The 26,098-nt window shown below is 54.2% G+C and overlaps 1 protein-coding gene across 4 annotated transcripts in view; it reads left to right on the top strand.

Moving 5' to 3' along the window:
- Positions 1 to 26,098, top strand: part of KANK3 (KN motif and ankyrin repeat domains 3) — a 48,022-nt gene that overhangs the window by 12,195 nt on the left and 9,729 nt on the right. For 2 of the 4 annotated variants that reach the window (XM_039515744.1, XM_039515743.1), the window contains exons 2-5: positions 13,782 to 13,863; positions 20,208 to 22,142; positions 22,973 to 23,072; positions 23,315 to 23,563. In XM_039515744.1, coding sequence (XP_039371678.1) covers positions 13,827 to 13,863; positions 20,208 to 22,142; positions 22,973 to 23,072; positions 23,315 to 23,563 — 2,321 coding nt within the window. In that variant the 5' untranslated portion in view covers positions 13,782 to 13,826. Of the gene's footprint in view, positions 1 to 13,781; positions 13,864 to 16,082; positions 16,121 to 20,207; positions 22,143 to 22,972; positions 23,073 to 23,314; positions 23,564 to 26,098 lie in introns of those variants that run through there. The other 2 variants (XM_039515745.1, XM_039515746.1) reach the window with 2 other exon arrangements.

The raw sequence follows: 26,098 nt of genomic DNA, 5'->3' as shown, positions 1-26,098 counted from the left end.
AGCCTTCCTGGCATCACCCGTAACAGAGATTCTGCAGCCAAGCTAGGCCCGGTGACTCCTGTGCAATCCCTTCGGTGCGGATGGGTTTGCACAGGTCACCAAGTGGAACGTAATAAGCAAGCCCGTCGCTGGCTGATTTGTTATTAGCTTGGATTTGTAAGAAACCCCGTGGCAGGGTGGTCACCCCAGGCAGGAATAGAGCCCTGCTCGCTCCCCCGGGCTGGCTTGGCAGAGCTACCAGGAGTAAGAAGCAGCACACACTCGTTTCGGTCACTCGGGTCAGTGGATGTGGCCTGGCGGTGCGGGGAGGCAGCCTGCTGGGGTTATTTTAAGGAGTCTCTGTTGGTCTGATTCCTCACAGTGCGTCCCAGAGCCCGGCAGGGCTCTGGCAGATAACGGCACCACCAGGCTTTTCTGTCTAAGCGAGCAGAGAGACTGAGCTAATCCGGCCTCCTGTGAGCGTGTGATGAGCCAGCGGCCGCCTCACGCCGCCCGGCAGCAGGAGCCTTTGCGTGAGGGGCTCTGTCAGGGCAGTTCTCCTGGCTTTGGTATGGTCTCTTGCTGCCGGAGAATGTCCCTCTCCCTCCCCTCCATTCCCACGCAGTAGGTGCAAAGAGAGTGGGGTTCATCCCATGCCTGGGGCCACCCCAAGTCCTGTGCTCCTTGGATGTCCCGCTTGAGCCCTCGGGAAGGAACAGAAGCTGTGCATAGGCCCGGAGCAGAGGAGGAGAATTTACTCTGCCCATGTTTGAAATGCACAGTGCCCCTCCGCTCCCAGGGTGGGGCCAGAGCAGCACCTCGGCATGGGGGTGCCAGGAGACCCCCCCCCAGCCCCAGATTTATATAACCACCTTTCCACTGCATCAGAGTTTGGCACTCTGGGTGGTAATGTCCTCTCAGCCTTCAAACCTGCCAGTGTGTGGCACAAGCTGTGGAAATCCATGGCTTCTTCCCCGTGAGAGGAAGGACACCGCTGGAGAGTCCTTGCTCTGCCACAGACTTCCTGTGTGACCTCGGGCAAGTCACTGGCTCCCAGTGTCTCAGTTCCTCATGAGTAGTGGGGAGGGTAAATACAGTAGCGACTGGCAGGTGCTCAGATATTGTGGTGAGAGGGTCAGATATGTACCTTAGATGGGTAAACATATGACAGATGTGCAGAATGTGGGAATCTGGCCTTTGTTGCATGTTCCACCACAAGTGCCAGATTATGACTGTTACTTGCTATAGAAGCTGTTGTTTTCTCACAGTGTCAGTGCAATAATCCATGTTTTTCTGAAAGAGGAAACTGGGAAACCAGAAGTTTTGTCTTGAGCAGCTGTAAGTGCTCCCCATATGGCCCATCCTTAGTGCTTTGAACACAGGACTTTCAGATCCCCAGACCTCCACACGGGAGGTGAAGGGGCAACTCCTATTCTTTGGGGACTTGCCATGTCTTTGTGGACGTAACACACCCTTTGCCAGTGGGTTACAGTTATTTGCCAGAGAGCAGTAGAATGCAAGTGATCGGGAACCTGGGCTTCCCTTCCTGGCTCTGGGAGGGTAGCGTAATCTAGTGGCTAGAGACAGGATAGCCACACACATAGAGCTGGTACAATCAGCCTGGAAGGCAGTGTGGCTGAGTAGCAGAAACCTGGGTTCTGTTCTGCACCCTGCCAGTAATGATCTCGTGTAACCTCTCATTTAGCATGTTTATCAAACGAGGGAATGGTACTGCCTGGGACGGGACACGGGGCTTCGCTCGATTGACATTAACAGCAGTCAGTAGATGGGATACTCGAGTGCAGGGTCTCCTTGCTCCCAGTTCAGTGCACTTCCCCCTAAGCTACAGAGCATTCGAATGGTACGTTGGTCTGTCTGTCCTCTGCAGAACAGGGAACCGGATTGAGCTGCATTGTGGAATGCCCTGCAAAATCTGGGAGCTCCGGCCTTGGTGCAACCGGACTGTGCTGTCAATGGCACTAGTGTAAATCTAAAGTGACCCATTTGAATTCAGTGGGGACGTTACAGGGAGCAAAATCTAATCCAGTGTGTCTGGGAGCCGGAGTCTCTCTGGAGGACAAAAAGTGTGAGACCATTGCTGGGCGTTGCTGGCTGCGGACGGCGCTGGGATTCTGCAGGGCTGCTGTGTAATACAGCCTGGCCTGGAGGGCAGGACCGGCTGGAACGAGTCTGCACAGCTGTGGGCAGTGGGAAGGAAAGCAATGTTCTTCTCATGGGCACGGTGTTTCCTTGCAGCAGCTGGGGGAAAATCCAGGGTGACTGCTGGGTTTCCGTGCTGGCTGCTCCCCTCAGCCTCCATCTGTCTGGAATGGGCTTGTGTACAAAGCTGGCTTTGAAGCACAAGACTGTGGCCTTTTCGGCTTTAACTTGGGAGGGGAAAAGTGCCTGGCCCAGAGCTCCATGCAGCACAGTCTGTCTGCACCACACCACTCCTGATAGTAGTGGGCAGACATGCGAGAGCTTTGGGGTGGGCTTGGAGGCTGAAGCTGTGACGACTCAGCTCAATGTAATGCTGCCCTCATCCCATGAAAGAGCATCAGAGCATCCCGGAGCCTCGGCCTGGCCTCCTGGAACTGGCAGGGGGTGGACACCAAGGAGCCATGGTGCTGGCAGAGGGTCTGATCTGACTCCCACTGAAGTCAGTGGAGAGACACGGTGGGATCTGGATCAGGCCCTGAAATAGGGCTAATCGATTGGGGGAGGGGCAGAACAAACCCAGACCCAGATTCAGGGGGAAGGAGAGGTTCGGGGCTGCCCCACTGCTGTGGCACCAGGCCGTACCCATCAGAGCTTGGCCTGGCAAAGGTTGTTCCAGCCCTGTTGGCTGGGGGAGTCTGACTTCCTGGATACCGATCAGTGCCCAGGGCACCTGCCAGGGCAGAGGCAGTGATTCAGCTGCAGCTGGTTAGCAGGTTGTGACCTTTCCTCCTGCAGGCATGCCCTGGCCCCTGCCGTGCGCTGTCCGGGGGCTGCGCCTCGAAGCCGGTCTGTAGCTGGAGCCAGCCAGACCCGTGTGCACCTCTCGCGGTGAGGCGGGGCTGGTTGCCAAGCGTTGCCAGCTGTAGTTCAGAAGGACAGTGTCCCCAGCCCTGCCTCTGACCTACTCCTTCCTTCCCGTCCCCATGTGTGGCTCCCGGTCTCCGCTGGCCCAGGCTGGGCGGGAAGAGGATGGTGTCTAGACCTGGCTGTAACCCCACCGTCCAGGCAGGACGAGGAGCCTCTGTATGTCAGATCCCAAGGGACTTGAGCGCTGGTTCCATGAATGTCTGGCTGTGGGACATTGCTCACTGAGCAGCTGGGAGGGCCCTGGGCAGAGGTTTTAAGGCCCTTTCATCTATAAAACTGGCAAGTTTGCCATATGCCAGATGCGTGCGAGGACTTGGGTGGAGTCCAGCAAACACAGCAGATAGCTGGTACTGTACTGTGCTCGCAGGCGTGGGTGGAGCACCTGCAGAGCTCCTGGGAGGAACCTCTGGGCTGGAGGACTTCAAGAAAAGCTCAGGTGAAGCCTGGAAGGAATATTGGTACAGCTGCAGCAAGCAGGGGCACGGGCAGGGCCGGCTCCAGGCAGCAGCCCAGCAAGCAGGTGCTTGGGGTGGCCAACGGAGAGGGGCTCTTGGCGGCAGTTCAGCGGCGGGTCCCTCAGTCCCTGTCGGAGGGAAGGACCAGCTGCCGAATTGCCGCCGGACACTGAAACGGCGACGGTAGAGCTGATCGCGATCGCGGGGGGTTTTTTGCTGCTTGGGGCGGCAAAACCCCTGGAGCCGGCCCTGGACACGGGACTGGTGAATGGATGCCCCCGAGCAGCGGTCGGGTTACAAACCTCCCGTCTTGGACCAGTAGGTCTCATTCCTTCTCTAGGCGGATGGGGCCTAGACACAAGGAAACGCACAAGCTCCAAACGCGTGTTCTCCGTGAATGTAACTGATTCCTCGAGGAACTGGCAGGCTGCGTTAGGCTGCTGTCTAATGTCTGTGATTAGCCGTGTAATTATAGGGCTTAGAGCCAGGGGACTCGATTGCCAGCGGGTCTGACAAAATATCCTCTGCTGTCAGAGGGAGCTGGTTCGAAGCTCTTCTGCTGGCAGTTCCCAAAGCAGGTGCGACTCTGCGCCGGCTGTTGTTCCTCTTCTCTTCGCAGCCCACACGGCAGCTGTGTCGTGTCCACCCACTGGGAGCGCTGAGCTCTGGGCTCTCAGGGGCTGCTTTCTGAGTCAGCTCCCTGGTGACTAATCCTTCTAGGCGGAGGTGTGATATTTCTGATCAGCAGCGAGAGCATCACTGCCCTGGCACGGCCCCTGAGTGCAGGCAGCCAGACTCAGCACCAGCCGCAGGCACCTTTGAACGGCTAAGAAGCTGGAGATCTGGGCACTGCTGAGCCCTCCGCTTTGGGAATTCACGACCCCCGCTGCGTTCACACACTGCGATGGTTAGTGGCAGTAGGAGGCAGGCTAGCTGCAGAGACCCAGCACTTTCATTCACGGCTCGATCATCGGCCCAGTCTGAGGCTGCTCAGACGTCTAGAAACTCATCCCTGCCCTGATGCTTGCAGACAGCTCCAGACGACGACCCCTGGCTGAGGCTGCTGGTTGGCTTCTTGCTCCCACGCATGGGTCACACAGCTAATCTGCACTGCCACTGCCTGCTATGGTTGTTACCCCCACCAAGCCTGCTCGTCTTGACCTCTCGGGTCCGGTGGCTCTTAGCTTTAAGCTCCCTGGGTCAGGAATTGTCACATTTGTGCAGAACCTAGCACAATGGGTCAGGGATTTCCTCGAAGGTACTTACCTGGCTCCATCACCGTAGGATCTGAGCACCACACAATCTTGAATGGATTTACCCCGTGGGGTAGGACAGAGCTCTCAGCCCTGCATAGCCTGGGCAATGGCACCTCTATTTCCCTCCTCGTGGTCCGGCAAGGGAACCCACTCTAGGCACCTGGCTCCTCAGCTGACCTCTGTCTCCTTCCTCACCAAGCTTTCTCCCCGCTGCACAGTTCTCTGCCTACACTGTGTTACTCCACAGTAAGACCGATGGCCTGAACAGGTCTTTGAAGACTATGATGACTGGCATAATTACCCACAGGCACAAGTTACCTCACAGTGCTTTCTAAGCACGTACATTTATTCTTAAGGTTGAAGCATTACAGAGAAAACACCACCCTGAAAACAATATGAACCTCCCCCCATGCCAGTAAACTTATTCCCAACCCCACCCAGGGATTTTTCTGTGGTCACAAGTTCATAACAGCTGCTAGCTCAGAACAAGCCCACCCATGACTCTGCAGATGCCCCTTTACCCAATGTGTGTGTGGTCTGCAGAACCCGTGAGTAAGTAACCGGACAGAGAGCGGGTTTCTCTGCAAGGCCTGGCTTGGAAAGGATGGGTCCAGAGGTGGGTAATCTGCATTCCCTGCCTCCCAAGTATTTCCTGGGAAACTCACCCAAGCAACAGTTCAGTCTCGTCTGGCCCATTCTCTTAAGAACCCTTTGATGCTCACAGCACTTCCCAGGGGTTATGTAGTCTTGGCTCCTACAGACAGTCCCACCATAACACAGCAACATTTGCACTGTTAATACAATGGCCTTGGAAGACACTGAAACGTACTTCGGTGAGGTGTCTGCAGCAGAGTGCAGGAAACCCCACGTCTGTCACAGTCCTCGTTTCACAGAGAGGTGACTGAGTGGCAGAGAGGCCAAGGCTCCTAACTGCCATTGGAATCAGGGGCAGTTAGGAGCCAAAATACCTTTGAGGAGCTGGGGCTAAGCAACGTGCCCAGAGCAGTGAATTGTACCTGGGTCTCCTGTGCCCCAGGCTAGTGCCCTTACCACGGGGCCAGCCTTCCTCTTCTGGCCGAGTCCTCTGCCTGCTGCCACTGCCGAAGTTCTATAGCTAGAACTTGTTCCACAGGTTTGTCACAGTGAGAAAAGAGTGACGGATACTGGATATTTCCGTGGGGCCGTGACTTAACAGAGCGGTGTCCCCAAACGGTGGGTTGCTGGCCCGGGGGAAGAGGAGGCCCCGGTGGTGGAGGCTGAAGAGCATGCCTGCCCTGCACTCATCCTGCAGTGGTGGCTGGGCCCTGCTCTGGGTTGCAGCACCACTCGGGTTTGGCCTGGCCGCCCCTCCATCATGACCATGTATAAAACAAGAGAAACTGAAAGATCAGCAAACTGATCAAAGGGAATGCTTTCCCCACCTAATGACCAGCGGAACTCACTGCCACAAGATATCACTGTGGCCAAGAGCTTAGAGCAGGATTCAAACCAAGAATTGACATTTCTATGGATAATGGGCACGTCCATCATCGCACTAGGCAGATGGGCTATAAACCTTCCAGGTTCAGGGTATAAGCCGACCACTAAGTGACAGGGAGTAGAAACAAACGTTCCCTATGAGCAGGATCACTAGGGGCTTCTTTCACCTTCCTCTGGAACACCTGATGCTGGTTGCTGCTGGACACAGGATTCTGGCCTAGCTGGACTCTGCTGTGACCCCGCCTGGGCCAGGGCTGTGTGACACACACGGTCTGGTATGGCATGTCCTGTTCTCACAGGCCGATGTTAATCCTGCTCTCAGCAGCTTCCCTGCTCTGATTTTCTTCCTTTCTGATCAGGAGCAGAGTGTGGTGCCCCCTGCTGCCAGATACAAGTATTGCAGCTATCAGACAAAACCTGCCTTCCCCCTCCCCAACACTGGGTTTTTCTTGTAAATGTGCTGCAGTGTTTAAAGAATAAACATCTCTGATAATGCTGAAGATCTCTTAGCTCCTCCACGACCCCTGCCAGTCCTCCTTGGAGAGAGAGATTCCCACCCCCTGCCGTGCCCTGGAGGCTGGCAGAGTCCTTCTCTAATAGTCACCCTCATTTTTCCGTTTCTTATTTTTACTCCCTTTTACCCTGGCAGCTCCCAGCCTGCCTTTTGGACCCTTGTATGCCCCACGTCTCTGCAGGCGCTGAGCATGTCACAATCATTCGTCCTCCCCACACCTGGCCAGGCAGGGACGGATCATTGTTCCCATTTCACAGATAGAGGAGCCGAGGGAGGCACAAAGAGATGAAGTGACTTGCCTGAGGTCACACACACAGTCTGTGGCTGAGCTAAAAATTAAACCTGGGTCTCTTGTGTCCCAGCTGTAATCACGGGCTTCTCCTCTGGCATGCCGGAGCCCCATGATCTCTGCAGGAGACAGAGTGTGCCAGAGCCCAGAGATCTCAGATTTCTGTATGCGTCCACCAAGTGAAACCAGTATGTGCATCAGTCCAAAGATTACCTGTACCTGCCAAGAGTAGGGCGCGGGGGGAGAGGGAGTGAGGGCAGCGGCTTCAGCAGATGTTACTGAGCATGCTCACAAGCAGCAAATCAGGGGGTTCACATGACTCCCCCCACCATCGCCTCTCATGGCACTGACATGTCTGGCGTGACCATTATTTGGAACAATTCTGCTGTCACTGGGGATAACAGCACATCCACACGCTCTCGGGAATCTGAGTAGCTCTGGCGCATTCAGGAGACTCTGAAACTGAGGGACATGCTGCTATGTCACTATGTTACATCTCGTTCCTAGCAAGGGGTTGAAACCAAACCCCAGATTCAGCATCCTTGGACTTCGGGGAGTCCAAATCTAGCTGCGGATTTTACCCCAAACTCTGGATCCAGCCCCACTGCCCTTTGTGGGAGTCAAAATCCAGAGGCGGAGCCAAGTCTGGTGACTCCTGCTCATCTCTGGGTGCGGCAGGAGAAGGAGGACCCCGGTGGGAAGCTGGGGCTGTGTTATATTTGGGATATTGCTGCATTCACTTTGTCTGGGGTTTGTTCTAATCTGCGGCCTGTGGGCTGCAGTCAATCTCTTGTGATTGGCTGAGCGGCTTTCAGTGATGTATCACATCTGATAAGAGGGTTGTTTTTGGAGCTGGAGTTTATCATGAGCTGTTGGGGCTGGGGTGCTGGCTGCTCCGATCTGGCGCTGGTTCTGGGAATTACAAACTCCCCTCCCTTTCGCTCCCCAACCTGCGGGGTGGTTTGTTCCAGCAATTTCCCACAAAAGCAAACATCATTGTTCCTGCAGCGCTGGGGCAGTTGGCCAGCAGATGCAGACAGATGTTCCAGCGGGTCAGCGCTGAACAATTGCATGTTCCCCGCTCCCCAGCTAATTAACTCACTTCTTGGAATTCTTTCAAAAACAGATTTTTTTCCCCATGTTTCATGGAATTCTCCGACTGGCTCCTGGAGCTCTGCTCAGTTTCACTGCCCTAATCTCTCTCCCTCTCCCTCTCCTGCTCTTCCCCTTCCCTCCTCGGTTGTGTCTCCCTGCTGCAGCGAAGGGGGCAAGGCCTTGGCTACAATAACAAGGAGTCTGGTGACACCTTAAAGACTAACAGATTTATTTGCCACCGGACTCCTTGTTGTTTCTGTGGCTACAGACTAACGCGGCTCCCCCCTGATACTTGGCTACAATGTGCCTGATTCCCATTTGCTCTCAACTCCAGCCCGCCGTGTGCATCTGAAGGTCGGGTTAGAAAATCTGTCTTTGGGCGACTGCAGCCCCAATGCTCCCTGCCAAGGGCTGGGGGTGGGATCCTGCTGGGGCTTGGCTCACACTCTGTCCCTGGGAGCAGGGCCGGCTCCAGGCACCAGCGCAGCAAGCAGGTGCTTGGGACGGCCTAAGGAAAGGGAGCGGCACGTCCGGCTCTTCGGCGGTGGGTCCCTCAGTCCCTCTCGGAGGGAAGGACCTGCTGCTGAATTGCCGCCACAGAATTAAGCTGCGGCAGTAGAGCTGCTGCCGAAGTGTCGCCGATCACAGCTTCTTTTTTTTTCCTGCCGCTTGGGGCGGCAAAAACGCTGGAGCCGGCCCTGCCCGGGAGAGCTCAGTCCCCTGTGACCAGAAATTCCCGTTCTCGCAGATCTGCACGGCCTGAACATGCTGCTGAAGGAGCCATTCCTGCTGCAGGTCACCTCGGACGCTGCAAGTCACTGAGTGCTGCTCCTGGAAAGCCATTGAACCTGGGGAAACGCTGCTGCTCAGCAGGGTGTGGTCACCAGGAAGTGATCACAGGCCTGAGGTGTCAGACGGCCTCTCGCTCCCTTCGCTGAGCTCACAGCAGCCAGACCGCGCCCCCTGCAACTGCCTGACGACACACCCGGAGGTTCCTCCTAGCTGCCCCTGCTGCAGCGCTAGGAGTGTGATTCTCAACATGTCCTGAGGCCGTGCATAGTGCTGGCCCGCTGCTCCTCCTCCCCGGGATAGCCCAGCCCCACCCAGCCCTGGCAGCCAGGAGCCACTGGGCTTCCAAAGGTGAAATGCAGAATGGGCTGACGTTGAGCCACATTTATCGGTGCAGGATGTTGGAGCAGGTGCTCTAGGAGCTAGTCAGGTGCTCTGGTCACATGGGCACGAGAACACAGGAATCCCAGCTGGGCCAACAGGGAGGAGACAAGTGGGACTAGATTCACACCCTGCCGAGTCCATTGGATGCCATGATCTCCCCTGGGGCAGCAGCCTCGTCATTGGTCATTTGCATTCTAGCTGCCCTCAGGCTGGGTATAAAACAACCTGTCTGTCTTGGACCCAGATAATCATTTCCTTAGCAGCGAGGGCGCACGTTCCATAAAGCCCCGGGCTACGCCCTTCGAATCTGCGCCCGGCTCCGAGTTTAGCTTCTGTGGCCTGAACGAGTTATCCTGATTGTCCTGTGGCTAGCTGGGGAGGGTGACTGGGGTGTCTCTGGGCATCTTCTAATGAGTCTTCACTGTGATAGTAACATGCCAAGTACACGGATTAAAGGAAACACTAAAATTGTTCAGCTCTGCACCCCTCTGCAGGGCCGGCTTTAGGCCGAGTCCCCCGAATCGGGCCCCGCGCCCTAAAGAACAGTGCCTAACCTTTTAATTTTTACTCACCCGGCGGCGGTCTGGGTCTTCGGTGGCACTTCAGTGGCAGGTCTTTCAGTGCCGCGGAAGACCCGGAGCGAGTGAAGGACCCGCCACCGAAGACCCAGACTGCTGCCGGGTATTCAAATCGGGCCCCGCACTTCCTAAAGCCGGCCCTGCCCCCCGTGACCCATTTGCTTTTCTCTTCCTCTTCGTCTCCTCTCCCTCTGCTTCTCCTCCCTCCTCATGGTCACGATCTGGCCATGCAAAGGGTGAGAAGGGTTCCAGGCCCTCTTGTGGCCTAAGCTCCTCAAAAGTCTGATTTGCTGCTTCTTGCGTCCCTGGCTACTGCCCCTCCCCGCTTCCCGTGCACTCTCCTTGGCAATGACTGAGATTGGGCCTCATCTCTGGCACCTCTTGTGTTATCAGGGAAGCAGGGGCAGCGTTTCTCTCTCTCTCTGTGTGCACCTAGTATGGAATTGCTCCATGTACAAGGAGCTAATTTTAGCCGGCATGACTCAGAGCAGCAGCTCCGCTGAGAGCTCACGAGCAGCCCCTTGCAACAGAGCTAATCAGCGACTGCTGAGTGTGGCGAGACATGGACAAGGTGAACGGAAAGCCCTCCACACCAATCTCTACCATGACCCTTGGAGCAGGGCAGCCTCTGCCTTCTGCTTCGGGCCCAAAGTGGCCCACTGGCCACCCTTCCATTTATGGTTCCTGCTCTGAGCATGTCAGACATCCAGGAAACCTCCATCTCTGTTCATATAACCATAGTTAGGCGCCAACTGTCCAACCCACGACTGGTGGGAGATGCCCTAGATCCAGCAAACCTTGGGAACGGAGCGGGGAGACTAACAGGCCAGAAGTGAAAAGTGGGAGATCTTCATTTGCCTGGCAGGATGTCTGGACTGACACTAGATCATTGGTGCAGGAACCAAGCTACCCAATAGGAAGTAGGGATGTAAATATTAGTTTAAAAAGTTAACTGGTTAAACAATTAAAATTATCTCATTTAACTGGTTAACTGTTAACTGATGTCGCTCCGGCGGTGGGCTGGCATGGGGAGGCAGGAGCTGGGGTCCCAGCAGGGCTGGGGTCGCGCCGGCCCGGCATGGCTGGGGGTGCTCCAGCTCACCCGGCAGGGCTGGGGCCGCTGGGGCTGGGGTCCCACCAGCCAGCCAGGCGCAGCCAGCCGCAGGGGTTAACGATAAGCCTATGCTTACCAGGTAACCAGGTAACCCTTTACATCCCTAATAGGGAGTCTGCTTTATGCTGCGCTGGGGGTGCAAAGCAACCTCAACCCAGCTGGAGACAGCCCCGGATCTGCACCAGCCTCTTCATGCTTCACTTTGCACTTCGGAGACTTTGCAGCGTTACAATAAGTGTGTTGCTGAAGCCAGACCAACACTGTGTCCTCCCAAAGCAGAGAGAATGGCCTGTTCCCTGGGAAGGAAAAGCCGTCTCTCTTGGTGTCCCTCGCTTCGATCGCAACAACGCCCATAACGTAGCCAGAGTGGTATAAAAACTACAGCCAGTTCTGTAACCAGGAACCCAATAGCACCCAGTCCCCCCTGCAGTTCGGACGAGCCCAGCTGAAACAGAGGGACGCAGCCTGCGACTCAAGGCCTTAAAATGGCAAAGTCCCACTGCACAAAGCTCGTGCCTAGGCCAGGCTCACCCCGAACCTCCGAATCACCTCGTCCAAACTGCCCCTGGGCGCCAAGGAGATCCCTTGAGCCCCGCTGCCCTCCTGGAGGGGAGGCTGCTGGGCTGGCAGGGGAGAACGGGGGTATGAGCACACCCTCCCTCAAGTTCTTCCCTAAGCAGCGGGGAGGAGATTGGCCCTGGTGTCCTGGGCCTGAATGTCTCTGTCCACGTGCTGCGCGAAATGCTGGGGCTGGGGGTATCGTCAGCAGTGGAGAGCGAACCTCCCTCTGAGGTGGGAGACAGGCCAAAGAGCCTTTCAGACGTTCCAGAAACAGCTTAGAAAACATTCCAGAAATGCACTTACAACCCCAGGCCTTGCAGACAGTTTGATGCTAAAATCTCACTGGAGCCAGACTGCAGCGGGAGCTGAGCGTGGCTCCTCCAGAAGAGCTCGTTTCAGTGTGTGCGTCATGTCCCAGCCAGCCCCAGGCCCTACTCAGATAGAAACCCCTCCACCTCCATTGTTACCTTAACTATGGCCGCAGGGTCTAGTGGCCAGGGCGCTGGTCTGGGACTTGGGAGACCCGTGTTCATAAGACCAGCCATGCTGCATCAGACCGATGTCCATGAAGCCCATTTCCTCTCTCTGACAAGGACCAGCTAGAACTTCCAGAGAAGTGCACAGAACAGGGCAACTATGGAGAGATCCACCCTTGTCTTCCCCTCCCAGCTTCTGGCAGTCAGAGGTTTCGGGACACCCAGAGCATGGGGTTGCATCCCTGGCCATCTGGGCTAATAGCCATTGATGGACCTATTCTCTATGAACTTATCTAGTTCTTTTTTGAACCCAGTTATACCTTTGGCCATCCCCTGGCAATGAGTTCCACAGATTAATTGTGCATCGTGTGAAAAAGTATTTCCTCCTGTTTGTATTAAACCTGCTGCCTATGAGTTTCATCGGGTGACCCCTGTTGTTTTCGTATTGTGGGAAATGGTAAATAACTCTGTTCACTTTTTCCACATCATGATTTTATAGACCTCCATTGTATCCTCCTTTAATCACCTCCTTTTCTAACCTGAACCGTCTTTTTAGACTCTCCTCGTATGGAAGCCATTTCATACACTTGATCATCTTTGTTGCCCATCTCTGGACCTTTTCCAGTTCCACTTGATCCTTTTTGGAATGAGGTGACCAGAACTGGACACAGCATTCCAGGGGTGGGCGCACCAGAGATCTGTTCCCAGCTCTGCCCGTACCCGCTGAGTGCCCTTGGGTGAGTCATTTCCTCTCTCCGTGTCTCTGATTCCCCTACACTCCCAGTCTTCAGCAAATAGCCCGGCTCTTGCTCAAGCCTCCTCCTTGTCTCCAGGACGGTTTTCTCCACACGGAGATTTTGCATTAGGGATCTTGGGGAAGGTGCTCTTCATTGTAAAGCATTTTAATAACCATCCCTACCTCTTCTATGGTGCTTTGCCTCAGATCTACAGAGAAGGTCAGCGTCATTCTCCCCATCTTACAAATAAGGAAACTGAGGCACAGAAAGGTGACTTGTACCTACGGTCACCTAGCAGCGAGCCAGGTCTCCTGAGCCTCGGTCCAGTGCTCTCTCCAGCAGCCCTTATGCTTCTTCAAGATCGCCAGCTGACAAGTGCTGAATAGAAGCTGGGGCATGGTACAGATTTTGCCCTTTCTCTGATGCAATTGGTGCCTGAGCAGAGTCTTCTCCTCCCTTATCTTTGAGGTTATATTTTCTTTTCCAGGTTTCACTTCAGGTCTCCCGCTTCCCTCTGTGCATTGCAGAGTCTAGCCGCAATTTCCCCTAATCCTCCTATGCTGTGCGTTGAGGCAGGCTGCCCAGATGGGGTGGGGGTGGCTAAAGGCTTCCAGGGCAGGAGCCAACACAAATGCTGCAGACTGGAGTTGGGGAAAGGGAGACACAGGGTCCCCGTCTAATCTGTGTGGGAAACGCAGGCTCCTGGCTCCTGCTGCGCTGAGCCGTCTCTGCAGGAGGAGGAACGCTGAGGCTGTCTGGGCACAGAGCTCTCTGAGGGAGGTGGGTTTCACCGTGTGATGCGGCGGGAGGCTGTTCCCCTTGTGATTGGGGTTTCTTTGTGATGTTTTGGTGTAGGAAGTGGAATTGGAGTGTGAAGCCAGGAGGGCAGTTGGGGTTGCATAGACGGGCTTCCTTCTAGTCTGTGCTGCTGAGAGTCACAACCTGCCTACCAGGAAGGAATTCACTCTGGCTTGTAATGTCTTTTCAGATTTCCAGTCCGCTGGTCTATGGTTTTGTGATCCCCTAGGAGAAGATGGCACAGCCCATACACCTGAACCAGAATCTCCCAGGTAAAGACACGGGCAGCTCCTACCTAAGGGGTACTAGGATGATGTGTTCTCCCAGTGCTCGGCTCTGAATGTAGAGATGGGGCACCCCCGGCCCTCCCACAAAAAGAGATGGGAGGGGGTGATCAACCTCTGCCATGAATGCAAATGGCAGGGGCTGCAGGCTAATCAGAGTCATCTGCACCGCCAAGGCTGCAGCCAGGGCCGGCCTTAGGGAAAATGGCACCCTGGGTGAACTTGTATTTTGGCATCTCCCCCCTCCCCCCATCACTCCTGGCCCCCACAGGCTCCCTGGGCTTTCCCTCCCCTCCCCCCATCACCTCTGGGCCCCGCTGCCTTCTCTAGTGTTTAATTTGTATTGAAAGAGATGCCAGAGGCTAGACCTAAGCACCGGCAGGGCTGCCTGATACTGGCCAGGCACCCAGCTCTGAAGGCAGCGCCACCACCAGCAGCAGCGCAGAAGGGTGGCCTGGCATATGGTGTATTGCCACCCTTCTGCGCTGCTGCTGTGGCTTGTGGTGCCTGATGCTAGGCATGTGGCTTCGCGCTGTCACATGGGGGCTGCATCTTGCCAGAGCCCATGGCCCTCCTGGCTCACCCAGGGCACCATTTCAGACCTGGGGGGGAGGAAACTTTAACCGTGATTCCAGGGACTGCTTAGGTACCTGAAAATTCTAGGGTTTTTGCAGATAATAACGTAGGAATTAGCTGACAGGAGCACTGTGTCTAATTGTTATATAAAGAAAGAAAAAATTATATACAAACACCAATTAAAGCCACGTTTAAAGTTTATATGTAAATTTAGAACAATCAGGAGATAATACAGCAAGATATTCCCAATCCCAAACCTTGAGGTATCAGTGCTGGAGCTTTAACACAGATCTCAGAAACACACGTTTGATACTTTGTACACTATCTTTATTAGAGGTACATAAATAAAATCTGCTTAAAATCTGTGTTACTGCCATTATCTACTTTAGTCAATTGTTTTTCACTAAAAACATAATTTTAAAATATGTGATAAGGGTTTTTTCTCTTTCATTAAGAAAGGGAATTTATTTTTCTAATTATTTTGGCATTTATGTTTACCGATCGTAATCATGTATGTGACTCACAGGGGCGGTCGTTTTTTTTTGGCCGCCCAGTCACATGCGGCGCGAGGCGCCCGAGCCGCGGGAGCAGCGGACCTCCCGCGGCATGACTGGGCAGAGACCGCTTGGTCCGGCTGCGGGCGCTGGCGGCGCGCGCTCGCGCCGCTGCTGCTCCGGCGGCTCTGCTCTGAGCTGCCGCTGAGCTGCCGGCGAGCGGGAGGCCGCGCCGAGACCGAGCGAGCCTCCCGCGGTCATGCCGGCAGGTCCAGCCGCCCTGGGGGGCGGGAATGCCCAGCCTGCCGCCCCGCCGCAGGACGCCCCTTTTTTTGCGCTAGGCAGGCCGCCAGCTGCTTTGCTGGTGCCTGGCCCTGCCTGGTGACTCACTAACATTTGACTCTATCATTGCAGTTGGTATCAGAGTTGGAACTGCAGTTATTTTCATGCAAATAAAATAGTTATTTTACAGATATAACTAAAAATACAATTTGAAAATAAGCAACTTTCATCTGTCCAGGGTCTAAAGTTATGTGTTTAGCTAATGTTTTTTAAACTGACACTGCTAAGGTGAGTACAAGCTAAAGTTACATTCTAGAAGGAACAAAAAGATTGTGGGCATATATAATCAACAGATTTTTGTGCAGGAGTGCGGTGAATAGTGATTCTTCAGGATGCAAAGACCCACTTCACCCAAGAAAGTCACCTGCTAAAAGCTCATGCCTATACATTCTAGAAGGATACTGTTATTTGATTGTACCACTTTAAATAATGAATGACAAAGCACAATATGATAATAACAGTAACAATGATAATTACTCCAGCCAGGACAGGTTAGGCACTTTAGAACTCGCTACTCAAAGAATTCAGTGTAAGCATAAGAGAGAAATAAAATTACGAAATGCACAAACCAGTCAAAAACTAAAATAACAGCACTTTGAAAGAATAAAATTACAGAGAACGTATACGCATTGCAGGAAGTACCAACAAGGACCACCACCAGCACCAGCACTACAAGTATGTGTTGGGGAGTGAGTGTGAAAGAGACAGTGTGTGTGAGCTGGGGGAGTGTGAGAGAGACCATGCGCTGCCCCTTTAAGAGAGCAGCACTCAGCAGTTGAAGGAAAGCTCCTTCAGACACTGCAGCAGCTGCCAGCAGCTCCGTCCCTCTCTTGGTGAGCCCTGTTCTCACACACACACCCTGCTCTGCGGAGATGGGGTACCTGGCGGGGGCAGGGGACACCGTGACATCAGCACCCCTCCTTCCTCCCCCTCTCCCCCATATAGCAGACAGGAAGCTCCCAGGAGCAGCTGGCCGGGGCAGCTCCAAGGCAGGGGGCTGGAGCCACGGGGCTGCAGGCACCAGCAGAGCAGCAGGGGGAGGGGCACCCGTGCTCTGGAGGCACCTCGTTTATAACGGTGCCCTGGGCTTTCTCCCAGTTCGCCCCTAGGTAAGGCTGGCCCTGGCTGCAGCCGTATCTCTCTGTGGGCTGTTGGTAGAGCTGAGCAAAACCCAGCATTTCCACCCGGCAGGAAATTCCTGTATGTCAACATTTATTTTCACACAAATTGGGATGAAAAGTTGAAATTTAGGAATTTTTTCATAAAATGGAAAGTCTGAGAAATTTCTATTTGGAAATGTTTCATAGAATCATAGAATATCAGGGTTGGAAGGGACCTCTAGTCCAACCCCCTGCTCAAAGCAGGACCAACCCCAACTAAATCATCCCAGCCAGGGCTTTGTCAAGCCTGACCTTAAAAACCTCTAAGGAAGGAGATTTCACCACCTCCCTAGAGGACCCATTCCAGTGCTTCACCACCCTCCCAGTGAAAAACTTCTTCCTAATATCCAACCTAAACCTCCCCCACTGCAACTTGAGACCATTACTCCTTGTTCTGTCATCTGGTACCACTGAGAACAGTCTAAATCCATCCTCTTTGGAACCCCCTTTCAGGTAGTTGAAAGCAGCTATCAAATCCCCCCTCATTCTTCTCTTCTGCAGACTAAATAATCCCAGTTCCCTCAGCCTCTCCTCGTAAATCATTTGCTTCAGCCCCCTAATCATTTTTGTTGCCCTCCGCTGGACTCTTTCCAATTTTTCCACATCCTTCTTGTAGTGTGGGGCCCAAAACTGGACACAGTACTCCAGATGAGGCCTCACCAATGTTGAATAGAGGGGAACGATCACATCCCTCGATCTGCTGGCAATGCCCCTATGCAGTGATGAGCTGCCAAAATATTAACAACCAGTTCCCTCCTCCTCACCCCATGAGGGTGACCCCCCCCCCCCCTCCCTCTGCCCCCCCCCCCCCCCCCTGCCCCCCACCCCCCCCTGCCCCTCCCTTAACCCCCCCCCCTGCCACCCCTCCTCCTCCCTCTCCTAGCCCCAGGACCCCCCCCCATCCTACCCCCCCCCTTCTCTCTTCCCCTCTTCCCCCCGACCCTACCCCCACCCCCCCCCCCTGACCCACCCCCATGGTCCTTCCTGACTGCCCCAGTACCCTTGCCCCATTCAAGGGCACACTGTTCCTGACTCATATCCAGTCCCGTCCACTGTAATCCCCCCGTCCTCTTTGCAGAACTGCTCCCTGCTCCCTGTCCCTTACCCTGCTGCCTGGAGATGGGGCCGTGCCCTAAGTCGTGGCTGGACTCCACGGGCGCTGGGCTGCAGTCGGGGTCCAGGTCGGCGATTTCTTTGGCCCAATCCTCTAATTTGTCCGCCCCTCTGTATCGGGTCCGCGCAGAGCCGCGCTGCCAGAGTCTACCAGGGTCCCAGTTTAGTGTCATCTGCAAACTTGCTGAGGGTGCAGCCCGCCAGGCCAGAGTCGGGCCAGATCATTAATGAAGATATTGAACAAAACCACGCCGCCCGCCCAGGACTGGCGCCTGGCGAGGCACTCCACTTGATACCAGCTGCCCCACCCAGCTTACCTGCAGGAAGCCATTGATCACTACCCCTTGAGCCCAGGCTTCCTGAGCTAACAGCTGATTGGCGGGAAGCCTGGAGGCACCTTCAGATAGTCCATTCATCCAGCCAGGTGAGCTGGGACTTGCTGGCAAGAATACTGCTGGAACTGTTAAATTTAAAAGCCCTTTACAACCGGTTCTAAAAGGGTTTCTAAATTTAACACAGTCCACTGAACTGGGAACCCCTCAGCTCACCACTGCCCCTATGTATACAGCCCAGAATGCAATTAGGTTCTTGGCAACAAGGGCACACTGCTGACTCATATCCAGCTTCTTGTCCACTGTACCTAGTTGAAATGATTCAGAACTGCTTCTTTCCAGTCAGTCCATTAAACTGTGCATGGATTCTTCCGTCCTAAGTGCTCATGGGAGCTCAGGAGTCCCATTCTCCCTATGAACCAGACTCCTTTCCCAGACTACATCTCCCATGATGCACCACACAGCTTGGGCTGAGGGAAATCTACACTGCATTATGGGAGATGTAGTCCTCCAGGGAGCTTGGCTCATAGGAGAGAATGCAGAGTCCTGCACTTAGGAAGGAAGAATCCCATGCACCACTGCAGGCTGGAGACCGACTGGCTAAGCAGCAGTTCTGCAGAAAAGGACCTAGGGATTTCAGTGGACGAGAAGTTGGATATGAGTCAGCAGTGCGCCCTTGTTGCCAAGAAGGCCAATGGCATATTGGGCTATAGTAATAGGACCATTGCCAGCAGATTGGGGGAAATGGTGAGGCCACATCTGGAGTACTGTGTCCAGTTTTGGTCACCCCATTACAGAAAGGATGTGCACAAATTGGAGAGAGTCCAGGGGAGGGCAATGAAAATGATCAGGGGGCTGAGGAACATGACTTATGAGGAGAGGCTGAGGGAACTGGGATTGTTTAGTCTGCAGAAGAGAAGAATGAGGGGGGATTTGATAGCAGCCTTCAACTACCTGAAGGGGGTTCCAAAGAGGATGGAGCTAGTCTGTTCTCAGTGGTGGCTGATGACAGAACAAGGAGCAATGGTCTCCAGTTGCAGTGGGGGAGGTTTAGGTTGGATATTAGGAAACACTATTTCACTAGGAGGGTGGTGAAGCACTGGAATGGGTTCCCTAGCGGGGTGGTGGAATCTCCTTCCTTAGAGGTTATTAAGGCCCGGCTTGACAAAGCCCTGGCTGGGATGATTTAGTTGGGGTTTGGTCCTGCTTTGAGCAGGGGGTTGGACTAGATACCTCCTGAGGTCTCTTCCAGCCCTGATATTCTATGATTCTAATGCAGGGGGCGCGGCTGAACTACAATTCCTACAAGGCCCTGTGCTTCAGGGAAATGTAGTTTAATGTTTTATTGAACAGATTTTGGTAAAATCAAGATTTTCCCACTGTAAACGTCGACTTTGTGGAAACTGCATTTTGTGTCAGAAAATCACTGTGACAAAAAATTCCCAACCAGCTCTAGCAGGATTCTAGTGGGGTTTCAGAGCTAATCCAGTGGGAGGGTCACACACCTGAGTCAAGTGGAGAGGGGCTCCCAGGGGTCAGCCACCCTCGCTGTCTGTCCATTCGTACTAATGACGGAGGGTTTCCTTCAGATGCTCCGGGGCTTGGCCATACACCTGAATTGACTGGCAGCTGCACCAGGCAGGGATGGGGAGCTGGGCACCCCCCACCCTCGCAGCTCCCCTCTATTTAACCCCAGAGTGAAACTCAGACTCCTAACCTCTCTCTTGGCCTGATCCAAAACCTATTGCCACCACTGCCCTCCATGGACATTGGATCCAGCCATAGGGCACTTTGTCTCATGGCTCCGTCCCTGCTGAACATGCCCCAGTTTAGCATCCTCTGTCCATGGACTGACCGTGCTGCTTCACCTCCCTCTCAAAGACCCGGAATTAATCCTCACCCTCAGATCTGGGTGTGACACTCACACGGGTCCAGGCTTCCCCACAGGCTCCAAGTGGTGCTCAGAGCAGAGGGCACATGGGGTTATTCCAGACCCCTGCTTCCCATCTTCTGCCAGGTGAGAAAGCCCCAGGCCTTTTCGTCTAGTTTGGGCACCTACGTGAACTTTCTGTGACATCAAACACTCGCCCTGCGTCCAGCAGGAAAAGCTGAGAACATGGAGACAGGCAGGGGTGCTGAGAGCTGAACCAAACTGTAAACTCTGTATATGATGGAAACCGCTTCAAGCCAGGGGGTGCTGCTGCACCCCCAGCACCCCACTTCCAGCACCTCTGGAGACAGGGACAGGAGATGGGTTTGACAAACTTAGGTCTTTCTTGACTGTACCAATGGTTTCCTTTTGGCTTTCCTGGCAGATTTAGGTGGCCCCTTCTTGTACAGAGATCAGGACGATGGGGAGAGGAGCTCCTACTCTGTGGAAACCCCCTACGGCTTCCTGCTAGACCTTGATTTTCTGAAATATGTTGATGACATTGAGAGTGGCCAAACTCTCAAGAAGGTGCCGAAGCACCGGAAAGTGAAAGGACCCAAGCAGCACCCCAGTTCCCTGAGAAGCCCCAGCGGCCACGCCAGTGGATGGACCTCCACCGAGTCTCTGGCATCCACAGCCAGCGAGGATGGAAGGAACGTGCTCCTGTTATCTCCACGCATCAGAACGCAGTCTGGGTCTTCAGAAATGAGAGAACCCCTGAGCAAACAGGCTTCCAACCCCGTGTCTCCAACTCCAGTTATAAATCTCCTCCCACCTCCTGCCCCCAAATCCCTCATGCGAAATCCCCGGGTGGAGAAAACCCTGCAAGAGACAAGTAGGAGGCTGGAGCTAGAGCAGCTCCATTTGCTGAATAGTGGAGATGCCCAGATGACTGGGCCACCCAGCAGTCCCTCTAAAACATGGATCTCCTTCTCCAGTACCACTTTTTTTCACCAGACCCGCTCCTCCTCTGCTGTCCCTTTGAATGGAAATGGGGACAGCCAAGCCACACCTGGCCCATCTCTGACGGGCTCTATGAGAATGAGCCCTTCGAATTCCGGAAGGAGCACCCCGGCCACCAACATCAGCCCAGCGCATCTGCAGCATGTGCGGGAGCAGATGGCTGCTGCCCTCAAGCAACTCAAAGAGCTGGAGGAACAAGTTAAGACGATCCCAGTCCTAGAAATGAAAATCTGCAAACTGAAGCAGGAGAAGGAGAAGCTGATGGCGGGTTTGCAGGAGCAACCCCTGCCCGAAACGAGCGAGGCCTCTGTTTTCAGCTTTCCACCCAGGTCTCTCGGCGCAGAGGTTGCCAGGGCAAGCCAGGAGGCTCCCGCGGAACTGGAAAGGGAACTAGAGTCGGTGAAGGCTCGAGCAAGTAAAATCACAGAGTTAAGGAGACTCACTGAGAAACTGTCTGCTTCGGACAGGAACGTGCGAGCCAGCAGGGCGGCTGCCCACCCCGCAAGGGCCATGGAGAAAGCGTATAAGTCTGTAGGTGTGGGCGAGGAGGTGAACATGAATGAGGCCGTGTTCTACTACCGATCTCAAAAGCCATGCCATGAGATTGCCGTTGGCCAAGAGACTGAGACCAAGGACGCTGCAGTGTGGGTCGTGGAATCCTTGTTAGGGCTTCCGACGGAAGCAGAGAAGGAAATGGAGCTGCTGCAGCACACGATTGGCCACCAGAGAGAGGTTATCGCCATGATGGAAGGCCACTTGAAGGACGCGACTAAGGAGCTTGAGGAGTTAAGAGTAGAGGTTTGTTCCAGAAGGCCAAGAACTTTGATAGATAAGGAAATAATGGCCACGCCTCAGATGGTAGAAGCGCATGCAGAGGCCGCAGTACCAGTGCAGAGCCAGGGGGTGGGCAGCCACTTGGAAATGATCGATAAGGGTGTGGATTGCTCGCCAGAGATGTTGTGCATTGGAGTCAACTGCAATTTGGAAAGTAGAGAAGTTGCTGTAGGTCCAGATTCACCAGCCCAGTATGAAGAGAAGGACACCCAAGCTGATCTAGAGGCAGGAATCGATGCAGCAATGGAAGAAACAGATCAAGGTGTGGCTGGTGATAAGTCTAAACAAACCCCCAGTGGTGCCGGAGAAGGTGGAAACCAGGTGGATGTTGCTGAGTCTGGCATCGCCAGTGGCACTAAGACAGCCGTGCCTCAGGGAGGGACAAGGACAGGGACAGTGAAAGTGGAGCAAGGGGCACGTTTAATTCCCCAGGACTCCAGGAAAGGGGTGCACGAGTGTGTGAGTGCAACACGGGAAAGGCCTCTGGAGAAGGACAGTAACGCTCCTCTGAGTCCTGGGGCTGGTGAGTCACTTACGCCAGCATCTGCTGCATGCTGACAAGCCTCACGCCTGTCAGGCCCTGGCAGAACACGCCCACTTGCATTTCTTTTCAAGCAGTTAGCTGGAGCCTGACCCCCCAGGATCCTGGTTCTCCACTCACTCACACCGGCTGACACCGTCCCATTAACTTCAATGGAGCTACTCAGCAGTGTCAGTGAGAGGAGACTTCCAACCTGAGAGGAGGCTGTGTTGATCAGGCACCTGGGCAGATGACCTCATCATAGGTCATGTGACAGCAATTCTGGTAACCACATGCTTCCAGCCCCCCAGTGAATTAACCCAGAGGCTCTGCAGGCTGGGGGAGGGGGAACGCAGTGTTTGTGTGGAGCAGGACAGGTGGAGCCATTGTAGGGGGCGGCTGGGGGAGGGGTAAGAGCGGCAGGGATTGTGCGCTTCTGTTTGGGGGGCTAGGAGCTCCCACACCGGGGCAGCCATTGAGAATTAGAGCCCCGGGTGCTGGGGGTTAGAGCTGCCCTCCTCAGCACATGCAGGATGCTGCCCGGGCCCGTGGCTCTGCTGAAGCTCGGGGAGATGGACGGAGCAGCAGATTCCCCTGTGCTTTGTTACTCTCTAGCGAGACGAAGGAAGAACAAATTCCAGGCCTTCGGGGCGGGAGACGGAGCGACAAGTGGAGAATCCCCCAGCCCAGCAGGCTCTGGACAGGAAGCCTCCTGGCCCAACCCCAGCCTCTCCTGGACGGCCTCCCGCCTCACCCAGCCCCCTTTCCAGGAACTTGGGGTGGGGTGGTGGGTGGAGTGAGACCCTGGCTTTCCACCATCTCTGTTTCCTCAGGTGCCCTGAAGTCGATCATGAAGAAGCGAGACGGGTTTCCGAAGAGCGAGGCCGAGGGCGGGAGGAAGAGCCTGCAGTTCGTGGGGGTGCTGAATGGGGAGTATGTGCCCTTCATTCCATCTCTTGCCAGGGCGCAAGCTCCAGCACTGGCCGATCTCTGTAATCCCGGCTGCATCCTAGTCCCACAGCAGGGCGAGAAGCTGCCGTGATTGCAACATGCCATGTGTGTGTTGGGGGCAGGGAGCAGTGTGACCCCAGCTCTCCCTCCGCACAGTACGGGCGCCATGGGAGAAGGTGGCAGATCTCACTGCAGTGCCCTGACCCCGCTCTCTCTCACGGCAGGTACGAGAGCACGTCCAGCGAGGAGGAGGAGGACAGTGAAGACAGCTCCTCTGAGAAGATTTCACCTACCAGCTCTGACAACGACGCGGAGGACGACGCAAACACCTGGGACAAGGAGATGGGTGTGAACGTGGGTGAGGCTGCGAGCAGCATGGAGGGTCCCGAGCCGGGCACAGAGCAGAGGAAGAGAAACGGGGAGCAGGAGACAGAGAGCACACCAGCTCTGGACCCCACCGAGGTGAAGGAGAAGTAAGTGCAGGGTAGTCTCCCCAGGGCTGGAATTCCAGCCAAGCTTAGTCAGAAAGGCCCAGTAATATGAGAGCGCTCCAGTCCCAAACCCCCTGGAGCCAGTGGGGAGGGAGGAGGAGTTGTCTAGAGCCCCTTCCACAGAAACGTCTCAGGCCAGGAGCGGTTCCAGCTGCTGTCTCCCTCTCCTGGCCGAAAAAGCCAATTTTATTTCTGCAAAAATGTCTAAGGAAATGATTTCGTTCTGATTTTGCCATAGACGATCCCTTCCCTCCCCCAGTGAACAACACAAAACGGAGCCACAACGTTCATCTCATTTCCAACTCTTTGTGGCCACAATTGGACCCATTTGGTGAAACATTTGAATTGTATTTTTTTGACAGGAAATTGAGTTTAAAAAATCCGACTGGCCCTAATCTCATCTGAATTGGTTAGTAAAAAGATCGGCCATTCAAACTCATCCTAGCTCCACCCCCCGGGCGAGCCAGCATCTCTCAGCTGGGTGCTGCCAGCAGAGGCTGTTAGAGCCATCACTAGTGGCAACCAGTGAAGCTAAGGTTGCTAAACAGTTTGCATTCTGGCCCCATTTCCACATGCTCCTAGCTTTGTAAAACACTCCCCCTCGGGGGCTGGCATCTGCCCTGGGCTCTGCTAGAAGGTGAATCTTTCAGGAAATTGGAGCAAGATTCTGCCAGCTGTATCAGTGTTATGGGGGCTCGGGGGGAATTCTCCCTGCTTGGTGTTTTGAGCAGGGCTTCATTAAACAGTGGAAGGTTGAAAACAGGCCTGGGTGCAAACTACTCTGGGGACATTGTTCTGTTGGGGGAAAAAACAGATTTCAGTTTAGCAATCTGCCCATTTGAAATCTGTGATGAAACATGCACAAAGAAAGCTGCCTTCGATCTGCAGGAGCACCCAGCTTGCTAAAGGTGCAGTCACAGCTCCTAGGGCCAGAGGAAGGAAGTGCACTGCCCTTAGCTGAAGCTCCTAGCAAGAAAAGCCGTAACGCCTCCAGGGGAATCAGGGGAGCATGTCTCCAGGAGAGCCTTGCTGTACTTTTGAGAAGGGGTAGCATGTGTTCCCCAGCGCAGCCCTTCCACTGAATGACTGGAAAACCATTCACAAATGGCAAGGTACAAGATGCATGTAATTTAGACAGGAACCAAACAAGAGGGAACATGCTAAGGGTATAGGAAATAATGAATGGTACAGAAAAGCTGGATTGGGCACTACTGAAACAAGAACAAAGACACCTCCAAGGCAGAAACTTTAAAACTGAAATAGGGAGACTTCCTTTTTACACAACACAAGATTAGCCAGTGGAAGTAGATACACTTCACTGCCTCTGGGTATAATTGAGGGCAATTGCCCAGCAGGATTAAAAAATAGGTACAACATTTATATGGGAACATCCACATTGGCTAGGATTAAAAACCCACAAAGCTTGGAATGGATAAAAAACCCCATGCTTTGGGCATCAGCCAAGCACTAAATCAGGGGTAGGCAACCTATGGCACATGTGCCGAAGGCGGCACGCGAGCTGATTTTCAGTGGCACTCACACGGCCTGGGTCCTGGCCATCGGTCCAGGGGCTCTGCATTTTAATTTAATTTTAAATGAAACTTCTTAAACATTTTAAAAACCTTATTTACTTTACATACAACAATAGTTTAGTTATACATTATAGACTTATAGAAAGAGACCTTCTAAAAGCGTTACAGTGTATGACTGGCACGCGAAACCTTAAACCAGGGTGACTAAATGAAGAGTCAGCACATTGCTTCTGAAAGGCTGCCGACCCCTGCACTAAATGATGGGTTAGGAAGAAATTTCCCTCTTTGGCCATGTTATACCATGATTGCGCACTGTGGGGTTTTTGCATCGGAGACTGGTCGGTGCAGGAGACAGGACACTGAACGAGATGGAGCTTTGTTCTAACCCAGCTGGGCCGTCCCTCCATTCCGGTGTCGCTGCTTGCTAGGGCCTGTAACCATTTCTCTGGGAGCTCCAGGAAAGCAGAGACTGAAACGCACGTTCCCTGAGTGCTGCAGTCCGGGACCCTTTGGGCCCGTGCAGAACACAAATGGGATTCTGAATGACGGAAATAATGGGGGCTTTTTCCAGGGCAACCCCCCAGGAAGGCAGGAATCCAGATCGGCCCTTTGACCCCTCTAGCCTGACCCTCCCTGCTGCACCAGATCAGATATTCGTGCCTTTACTCTGGATTCAGTCTCTGGCTGTTACCAATGTCTGATGCGTCGGAATCCCATGCCCAGCACCTGGGAGGCGAGAGCGTCCCCACTGCAGAAGAGGAAGGATAATCTTGTGGCTCTGGCACTTGCCTTAGACCCAGACGTTTTGGCCTCGCTCCGTTCCATGCTCCCTGGGGGAGCCATGGGCCCTCCTGTCTGTGCCTCGGTTTCCTGTCTTCAAAATGGGGAGTAGCAGATGAATCTGAATGTCTGTGAGGTGCTGAGATCCGCTGGCAAGGGGAGCCACAGCTGTATCTGGTCGGTAGGGCCAGGGCGTACGAGGGAG

Source organism: Mauremys reevesii, linkage group 26, assembly GCF_016161935.1.
Source record: "Mauremys reevesii isolate NIE-2019 linkage group 26, ASM1616193v1, whole genome shotgun sequence".
In the NCBI taxonomy this organism is placed as follows: domain Eukaryota; kingdom Metazoa; phylum Chordata; order Testudines; family Geoemydidae; genus Mauremys; species Mauremys reevesii.
The sequence above is the reverse complement of the archived record's forward strand: the minus strand, read 5'-3'. Positions and strand labels throughout refer to the sequence as shown.